This window comes from Coccinella septempunctata, chromosome 4, assembly GCF_907165205.1.
Source record: "Coccinella septempunctata chromosome 4, icCocSept1.1, whole genome shotgun sequence".
Lineage (NCBI taxonomy): Eukaryota > Metazoa > Arthropoda > Insecta > Coleoptera > Coccinellidae > Coccinella > Coccinella septempunctata.
The window spans coordinates 41,070,383-41,080,870 of NC_058192.1; the positions used below are offsets into that span (position 1 = coordinate 41,070,383).

Below are 10,488 nucleotides of genomic sequence, written 5' to 3' on the forward strand. Positions count from 1 at the left end.
TGTGTTCGTATTTGTTTACGTTTTGAAATCATGGCGGACAATTTATAGTGTTCAAAATATTTTAAAAACTGATTTCGCGAAGCTTTCGCTGGCGGAAAAAAGCCGTATTAAACTGCTGGGTAGACCGACTCCCGATTTAAATTTAACCCAGGCAGATGAAACTCCAAAAACTTCTTACACAAGACGATTCTCAAGACAAGTGTATGATAAATACAAATGGATATGTGGCTATGATACTGTGAATGCGTTGTTTTGCTTTCCTTGCCTATTGTTCAACTCCGCTGGAAGTGACAACGTGTGGGCAAGGGCAGGATTTAGAGATTTGAAGCACCTCAATGAAAAAATTAAGAAGCATGCGCTATCTGCCAAGCATGTAAATTGTTCGACAGAATTAGCTTTTCTGGGTACGACTGATACCGCTGCTCAATTAGATTCAGCTTACCGGCATAATATTATTAAGCACAACGAGCAAGTTAATAAGAACAGGTATGTTTTAAAAAGAATTATAAATTGCATCAAATTTTGCAGTACTCTGGTATACGGATCGAAAACTTGGCGGATGAAAGAGCAGATGAGGAGAAGAATAGAGGCTACAGATATGGACGCAATAAGACGGGCATCAAGAACATCAAGACGGGAGAGGATACCCAATGAGATAATAAAGGAGAATATGGGAGTAAAGGAAACGGTCACAGAATTGATAGAGCGGAAACAGCTGGTGTGGTACGGGCATAGATTACCAAAGAAAGTGATGAGATGGAGTCCGCCGGAACATAGAAAGAGAGGAAGACCGAAGAAAACATGGATTGAGGGAGTAAGAAAATCAATGAGCGAAAGGGGACTGGATGATGAAGCCTGCAACGACAAATGGCACTGGCAAATGGGTATCGAACAACGTCGTAGGACGTTCTAACCCGAATATATATATCTAAAAGTAGCCCCCTAGTGAACTAGATCACGTGCCGCCACTGCAAAGGACTCACTTTGTTTTTTCTGTAAAAAGCCAGGACATCAGAATAGCAGAAAAAATTAACAGGCCAGCATTGCAAGTGAAGAATTACTTTTGAGCAAATATTACAATGATGCTGACAAAGATACAAATGGATGTTTTGTTGACTCAGGTGCTACAAGTCATATGACGGGTTTGAAAGAAATATTTAATTGTCTAAATGAAACACAGAAAGGATATATATACAACTAGCAGAAGAAGATAAGATGTGTAAAATGGAAGACAAAGGATCAATAGTTATAAAGTGCTGCGTTGATAGTGGGGTGAATGAAAGTGGGGCGAATGGAAGGACGTGCTCTATGCGCCATCTCTGAAATCCAGTTTATTATCAGTAAAGAAACTCACAAGAAATGGCTACAAAATACATTTTAAAGGAGACATATATGCAACATCATGAAAGATAGAAACATTTTGGCGAAGGCATAAGGTAATGGAAAAGAGGGTCTCTACAAAATAGACACAGTTACTGAACGAGCTCATGCAGCGATAGACTCCGAGAAGCATGGTGAAAATTGTCAACATATCTGGCACAGACGTTTCGGGCATAGAGATGTTGGTGCAATAAAGGATCTGGTCAAGAAGGGTCTAGTTTGTGGCATAAAAATTAGGCAATGTGGAGTGGAAAGTATATGAGAATACTGTCTTGAAGGGAATATGGCATGTAAACCATTCCCAAAGGAGAGTGAAACAAAAACTCAAGCCATACTTGACTTTATTCATAGAGATGTTTGTGGACCAATGCAAGCACCATCACCAGCAGGGAAAAGGTACATTATGACCATTATTGATGATTTTTCAAAATTTACATTCCTCTATTCCCTTAAATATAAAAATGAGGCAGGAAAATGTTTAAAGGAATTCGTTCAAGAAATGAAAACACAGTACAACAAAATTCCAAAATGCTGACACATTTTTGGAATTAGATCGAGGACGGGAATGTTAATTCAGATTTAATTCAATATTTAGTATTCAGTAGTATTATTCAGTATACAGCTCCGTACTCACCACAGCAAAATGGCGTTGCCGAAAGGAAAAATAGGTCTCTAGTAGAAATGGCTAGATGCTATCAGACGCTAAGTTGGAGAGAAAATTTTGGGCAGAAGCCGTGAACACTGCAAATTTTCTGCAAAATCGATTGCCTACAAGAGTTCGTAATAAAACACCATACGAAATATGGAATTAAAAAAAAACCAGATGTGAGTTATCTACATATATTTGGCTGCGAAGTTTATGTTCATGTTTCAGGGGAATTATGTCGAAAATTAGATGTTAAGGCTGAGAAATACATTCTTTTAGGATATTCAGAAGAATCTAAAGCATACAAACTATTGCATAATAATTGAAAAAATTAAAATTAGTCGAGATGTTGTTTTTCTTGACAAGTATAACACTGACGAGGTAATTGAAAATAATCATATACAGATTGATATTTCGCAGATAGAAAACGAACTCAAGCAAATAGAACAAAAAGATGGCTCATGTGATGAGCCAAATGTGCAGGAGCAGGTTCAGCCAACAGCAAAAGATGACAGCGGCATTACACTAGCACCTCCAAGAATTTTTACTATTTTTATGCCCTCGTTTTGCTCACCACTCAGTTTATTTTGCTCACCTATATACAATGAGCTATAGACAATTCAAAGTGAACTGCTGGTGTAATATTACACCAGTGGGCACCTCAACGGATCTTTCCAATATTGGTATCATACGAAAGCTCTCGTTTTGCTCAGTTTTGCACACCAGTCCGTTCGTTTTGATCATTTATACTTTACGCGATTTCGAAAAAACAAAAAAATTTTTTTTTCTTACCCTAGTTTGTGGGATATCTGCGTTTTACTCTCGTTCTGCTCTTTTCAAATCTGCAATTAGTTTTTCTCTACCACTTACCGTTACCGAGATATAGAGATAATCAAATGTGCCCTGCTGGTGTAATATTACACTAGCAGGGCACTTCAACGGATCTTTCCGATATTGGTTTCCATCGAAAGCCCTCGTTTTGCTCCGTTTTGCTCATCAGTCCGTTCATTTTGCTCTTTTACACTTTAAGAGTTGGGATGTGGGATATATCTCCGTTTTGCTCTTTTCAAATCTCTCTACGAATTACCGTTACCGATTTATATATGTTAGCAAATGTAAATTTGACCCCCCTTAAAATATACTGATAATGTCCGACGACGAATGTCGAAGGAAGAATAAGAGTATAAAACCTATGCTCTGTGAACTCTGTGCTCCAATGTTACCTGCTCTCTCTTTCGCACAGGCCGAAGAGACTAACTTGAACTATCTTATCGGGCGATACGCTTTGTACCTGACCCTTTGTTAGAGCACCTCCTCGTGCTAGATAACCGACCGCCATCCTACTTTGTGAATAAAAAGTATCAACCACGTGGCTTACTTAATTCTAACATCAGAAGTGGGATTAAATTTCTTCTTTCGAGAAAAGAAATTGAGAATCCTATTTTGTGAGTGAAAATCGTTTGTGTTTTGTGAGAATCTACAAGAATAAGAAAAAATGGACCAGCAAAATCTCAACAAAGCTCCCGAAGAAAGTGAAGCCATTTCGGTAATGCGGATAATGGAGAACCAGGCCCAACTTCAAATGAAGATGATGGAGTTGCTAGCCAACATGTTTAGTTTAAGGAACGACACCGACCACGTGGTGACCGCATAATTATCGTTAGCCCAGTTTGACCCCGACGATACATCCTTTTCAACCAAGGAGTGGATTGAGGATGTTGATCAAATTAAATTCGTAAACAGGTACGTCTGATACTGTTGTGGGCAAGCCCTGAAAGACCGTGCAGCCAAAATTTAGCAAAATTGGAAACCGATTGTTAGAAATTGGTCAACATTTTCTAGGAATTTAGAGATAGCGTTCCCTGAGAAAGGAACTCCGGCCACGAGGCTTAAAGCTAGCATGTTGATAAGTAGTGCAAATTTTAATTCGTTAGTAGAGTATGCTCATGCCAAGTTGAATTCGATCAGGAAACTTTGTGAAAAGTTTCCGTGGGAAATAGTGTTGAGCTTGATAGCACATGATATCACAAATGTAGAAGTTAAGAATAGATTATTAGTGCTAGAATCTAAGAATGAAATGCAGCAGCTGAAATTGCCTTCTTCATTGGATTCCGACGCTCCATATTAGTCTCAGATAATAGTAGAAAACTAGAAAAATGAAGCAGCTACTGAAAACAGAATCAGACAAAACCTTTCATAGGAATTGTAGGAACTGTGAAAAATTTAGGCATAGAAAGTTAGATTATTGTAAAGAAACGTTGTTTTAATTCTAATACTGAAAATTCCAGTCTTGAATGTAATTTCTGTGATAGAAAGGGACATACTGAAGATTTTTATTGTGTTAAGAAAAAGAAAGAAACAAGTTCAGTTAAACTTTAGTTACCCAGTGTTCGTAACAATCAATTAGCACATTAGATTTGAATATAGACTGGTCAGGATTGGACGAGCGATTAGTAAAGTATTGAATAAATCGAATATTGTCAAATAACAAAAATTTTCAAGCATGTCGACTAACTTAGTCGGAACATGCCTAGTGAAAATAAGATACTGGCGCTTTGTTATGTTTCAGGAAAATCAAAACCAATTGCAAAAGTTTGATCTGTTTTGTACGTGAATTCTTATGAAGATTTACACAAGACAAGCGCTCTCAAGAATGTAAAATGTTCCCGTTGAGCAATCCAGGAGTATAGTATAACGCTGGCAGGTGACATCTATCGAATGAAGAAAAACTGAATCCAACATTTATTGGACCTTTCGAAGTGCAAACAGTCCTACCAAACGATCTTTATGCCTTGAGAAGAGTAGGAGTCCAGAATAGAACCAACGAGATCTTGGCCTAAAAAAGCAAATAGTGTGAGTGAGTGCTAGTTTCAATGATGTGCCATGACGAAGTGAAATATTCTCATGTCCATCAGATTTTATGTTCTATACTGTTCCTTATGAGATTCTTATTGTTATGTTATGATCCATTGTATTGTCTCATGTCCATTTTATGTTGAATGTTTTCCAAAGCACTTGAAAGTCCATGATAAGTTTTCGGTACTTTAAATACGAATATGTAAAATTGACAAGTAAGGCCCAGACGGGATGTCGCTAGTGCCCCTAACTCTGTGCAATTGAGAAGTAAGGTCCGGACGGGAGTCCCTAGTTGAGGCTAACCTCTGTGCAATTTCACAGTTGTGATATTGACAAGTAAGGCCTAGACGGGAGGTCGCTAGTGAGGCTAACTTCTGTGCAATTGACAAGTAAGGTCTGGACGGGAGTCCCTAGTAGAGGCTAACTTCTGTGTAATTTTATAGTAGTGATATTGACAAGTAAGGCCCAGACGGGATGTCGCTAGTGCCCCTTACTCTGTGCAATTGAGAAGTAAGGTCCGGACGGGAGTCCCTAGTTGAGGCTAACCTCTGTTCAATTTCACAGTTGTGATATTGACAAGTAAGGCCTAGACGGGAGGTCGCTAGTGAGGCTAACTTCTGTGCAATTGACAAGTAAGGTCTGGACGGGAGTCCCTAGTAGAGGCTAACTTATGTGCAATGTCACAAACCTAATTTAACAGTGTATATGTTGTAAATGACAATTTTATCAACTTTTGAAATTCCAAGTGTTTTGCTGACCTGATCTGTAAACAGTAAGCGGTGGTGGTTTTTTTCTCGCTTGGCTCTTTTTTCCACCTATAATAATGCCGCAGCGCGAGCCAGCGCATCAAACAGAGCCATGTACACAAAGATTCAACTGTTTTATGTTTACAAGCACCCTTTAACAATGTTGTTTGATATTAAGATATTGTTTATGCCTAGTAAGTGAAACGAGGACGTTTCAGTGGTCAGTATGGCCGTGTTAGCAAATGTAAATTTGACCCCCCTTAAAATATACTGATAATGTCCGACGACGAATGTCGAAGGAAGAATAAGAGTATAAAACCTATGCTCTGTGAACTCTGTGCTCCAATGTTACCTGCTCTCTCTTTCGCACAGGCCGAAGAGACTAACTTGAACTATCTTATCGGGCGATACGCTTTGTACCTGACCCTTTGTTAGAGCACCTCCTCGTGCTAGATAACCGACCGCCATCCTACTTTGTGAATAAAAAGTATCAACCACGTGGCTTACTTAATTCTAACATATATAATTAAAATTAAAGGTTTCCTTTACTAACTGAATAACGTTGGGCAAAAAAGAGTCAATTTAAAAACATTACTCCTTTGAAGCGGCAATAAGGACGGCTTCACCAAGAGGCTATAACTCGTCTACGAAGACCGGACCACGATGTAAAACTACCCCCCACTCCTAAAACCGCCGAGAAGTGTTTTAAAATTGCAAATTGAAAATGTAAACATTGTGGGAAATATCGATTATACCCGACAGTCACCTTCGATTATTAATGACTTACGTAACAATCCTAATGCAAATATGTTTCAGGTGCCGATGAAGGTAGAAAACTAAAAAATAATTGGGGTTTTTTCAGTAAAAAATTTTCGTAACAGCAACAGTATTCAAGTTGAAGGGCGTGGGCGTTGAAGAAAAAAAATATTACAAGACTGTTGAGCCCTACATCCCAATTTTTTAAAATGAATTCGTTTTATCGATTGTTCAAAAACATTTTCATTCACATAATGCATAATTCGTAATAATAATATTCAATAACTTCACCATTACCGACCATTACTTTATACCAGCATCGGTTATTACTTCATAAATTTTAAATCAAAATATTCCAAAACGGTTCACAGTATCGAGTTTACCGAGAGTACCATTTAGGTGTAAAATTGAATGAGGTTTGAGTTCACTTGAAATTATAAACGACTAGGTACTAGAAGTCCACTTTTTCTTTCAAAGGAAGGATGGTCCGATATCACCAGTCAGAGGTTCTACAGTGAAGTAAAGCTTCCTTGTTGTTTTTCATTTGAAGGTAAAAATATATATCAGGTGATAATTGTAGTGGGTACATAACTTTGATTTGCCCAAATCCTTAAGAACAGAATCAAAACAAATCCTCTCTCTAAGAGGTGTTGTTGCATATCAAGGAGAGTACTCAACAACCATTTGATACTTTGTTGGGTACTTCCTTGGGCACTTTTAATTATCTATATCTCGGTAACGATGAGAGGTAGAGAAAAACGAATTGAAGATTTGGAAAGAGCAAAACGCAGATATCCCACAAGCTAGGGTAAGAAAAAAAATTTTTTTTTTCTCTAAAAACTCGTGAAGTGTAAATGAGCAAAACGAACGGACTGATGAGCAAAACGGAGCAAAGCGAGGGCTTTCGATCGAAACCAATATCGGAAAGATCCGTTGAAGTGCCCTGTTAGTGTAATATTACACCAGCAGGGCACATTTGATTTTCTATATCTCGGTAAGGGTAAGTGGTAGAGAAAAACTAATTGCAGATTTGAAAAGAGCAGAACGAGAGCTAGGGTAAGAAAAAATTTATTGTTTTTTCGAAATCGCGTAAAGTATAAATGAGCAAAACGAACGGACTGGTGAGCAAAACGAGAGCTTTCGTATGATACCAATATTGGAAAGATCCGTTGGACCGTTGAGGTGCCCTGCTGGTGTAATATTACACCAGCAGGGCACTTTGAATTGTCTATAGCTCATTGTATATAGGTGAGCAAAATAAACTGGGTGGTGAGCAAAACGGAGCAAAATGAGAGCAAAACGAGGGCATAAAAATCGTAAAAATTCTTTCAGGTGCCCTGCTAGTGTAACGCCGCTAAAGATGACTCAAGTGATGAGCCAAATGTGCAGGAACAGGATCAGCCAGTACTAGAATGCAGAAGATCGATCAAGAAAAAATCGAGGTGTACCTCCAAATCGTTACTTCGATGTATCAAATTTTTCTTCAGAAATAGAAGAGGATCCAAGAACTAGGAAAGACGCACTCAACAGATCTGATAAAGAAGCTTGGATGAAAGCTATGGACGAAGAGCTCTCTGATAAAACATGGACCATTGTTGAAGCCCCAAAAGAAGCGAACATAGTTAGTAGCAAGTGAATATTTAAAACCAAACGAAACTCGAAGAGAGAAGTCGAACCATTCAAAGCCAGACTCGTAGCTCGTGGTTTTTCTCAGAAATTTGGCAAAGATCATGATGAAGTATTCGCACCTGTTATTCGGCAAACAACGTTTAAAGTATTACTCACAGTAGCAGGAAAGAAGAATTTAATGATCAAACACTTCGATGTAAAATCAGCGTTTCTAAACGGCGATTTACAAGAAGAAATCTACATGCACCAACCAGAAGGATACACACTAGCAGGCAAAGAAAATTATGTTTGTAGGCTTGAGAAGGGGATATATGGATTAAAGCAAGCTGCAAGAAAGATTTTGATAAATGATAACTTTATGCAAAGCGAAGAAGATCAGTGTTTATTCACACAAAAAATTGAAAATGATATCATATATAATCGTACATGTAGATGATTTTTTAATAGCAGCAGCAAAAGTAGAGACTATTGATGAAGTCGCTGTTTATTTGAAAAATAATTTCGAAATTATTGATCTAGGCAATGTAAGGAAATATTTAGGAATGGAAGTTCGAAGAAATAATAAAGGATATTTCTGTATAAATTAATCGACTTATATAAAGAATGTAATGAACAGATTTGAACTGCAAGATGAAAAATCCTCAAACATTCCACTTGACACAGGCTATCAGAAGAACCGAAAAAAAAAAACGTTAATGGACAAAAATGAATAATACCAGCAATTAATAGGTGCAGTATTAAATTTGGCTGTTAACACGAGACTAGATATTGCAGCAAGCGTATCAATTATGAGTCAGTTTAACAAATGTCCTACAGAAAGAAGCCTACTGGACCGAAGTGAAGAGAATAGTTCGATACTTAAAGGGAACCATAAATTAAGAACTTGTACTTGGCAGTCAGTATGCTTAAGAACAGGGCTTAATCAGTTATACTAATGCAGATTGGGCAAGTATAACAGCAGATACATTTTTTAAATTATGGAATGCCACAATCAGTTGGAGTTGTCGTAAACAGATATCAGTTTCCCTGTCATCAACAGAAGCAGAATATCATGCTCTAGCAGAGGCAACTCAAGAAGGAATGTGGATAAGAAGATTACTTGATGATATTGAGTTGAACATTAGAAAGAAGGTTTGTATTTATGAGGACAATCAAAGTTGTTTGAAAATTTTTAAAAATAATAAATTTAGTCACAGAATGAAACATATCGACACAAAGTTCCATTTTGTGAAGGAGTTGAGGGAAAAGAATTTAATCGAATTGAAGTATTGTCCTACCAATGAAAATATAGCTGATATGCTAACGAAACCATTGGACAGACTAAAACTCAAAAGAATAGCTTAGGAATGCAAACTCAAAACAATTCTTCAGTAATACATGTTTTTGTTGAGGAGGGGTGTTGGGATGCAACAAATTCATGTACGTCTATGATTTCTGACAGCGTAAAAGAACATCGCTCTTTCCATGAAATGACAATAAACTGGATCTAAGGGCGCCGTTGATTACGTTGACATATATTGTCATTAGCTTTTTTCAACCAATGTATTTTTGATTCGTTCACAAATCATCTGTTCCATTGTGCAGAACAGTTAATAAAGTTGATTATAACTAAGTGAACCTTTCCTTCTCCAGTCCAAAATAAATATATGTATTAGCTCAGTAATCGATAATTTGACAAAGTTGAATTATACTTTTGAGTACTCCCTTCAATAAATAATTATTACTCAAAAATTAAACTGCTGAATTATTCAAATACACATCTCTTCAGTAACTAAGGAAGGTGAAAATTTTATCTTACACTGTCAGCAATATGACTTATGAAGACATTATCCAAAGAATTCTCAATTCCGAATTTCTGCTCAAAATAAGAACTCATTTGATATAACCTCTTAATCGGAAATACATCTTCTGTACAAATATAAACAGCAGCTGCAACAAACTGATTTACTATATAACTAAATACCTACATATTTAATATATCACCTTTGTTCAGACCTCCAAACTGCTTTGGTAGTTGAACCATTAATGAAAGGTACAAACAGATTTGTGTTTTACCAGAACCAGCAGTTCCAACTAATTCATTTAAAATATTATTTCTAAATCCTCCTCTTAAAATTTTGTCGATTTCAGAACAACCAGTTTTGAGCCTATCATATTCACACAATAAATCTGCTGAAAATGAAAATATTTTTACTTTCATTTTCAATCTGATGATTAATAATAACCATAGACTTAATAAAATATTAATTTTTAATATTATTAGATTATTAGGTCTATGATAATAACCATAGCAAAGAGTAAGGTTACTTCTTCTTCTTCTACTTCTCAATCAAGTACTATCTCCAATAGGCGAATCCAACTACCGATGAGGGCGCTGCGAGTTGTCAACAAACATGGCGGAAAATGAGTAATCATCGTGAAAACTCTATTGTGAAAGCAATGTTATCGTAGATTTTATTCGATTAAAGAGATATT

General features: G+C 36.9%; 1 protein-coding gene across 2 annotated transcripts in view; it reads right to left on the bottom strand.

Moving 5' to 3' along the window:
* The window catches only part of LOC123311849 (DNA repair protein XRCC3 homolog), a 33,001-nt gene extending 22,755 nt beyond the window's left edge, over positions 1 to 10,246 (bottom strand). For both annotated transcript variants that reach the window (XM_044895946.1, XM_044895945.1), the window contains exons 1-2: positions 9,997 to 10,246; positions 9,812 to 9,942 (exon numbers count right to left, since the gene is read on the bottom strand). In XM_044895946.1, the coding sequence (XP_044751881.1) occupies positions 9,812 to 9,942; positions 9,997 to 10,213 (348 nt within the window). In that variant the 5' untranslated portion in view covers positions 10,214 to 10,246. The remainder of the gene's footprint in view (positions 1 to 9,811; positions 9,943 to 9,996) is intronic.
* Positions 10,247 to 10,488: the final 242 nt, after the last annotated feature.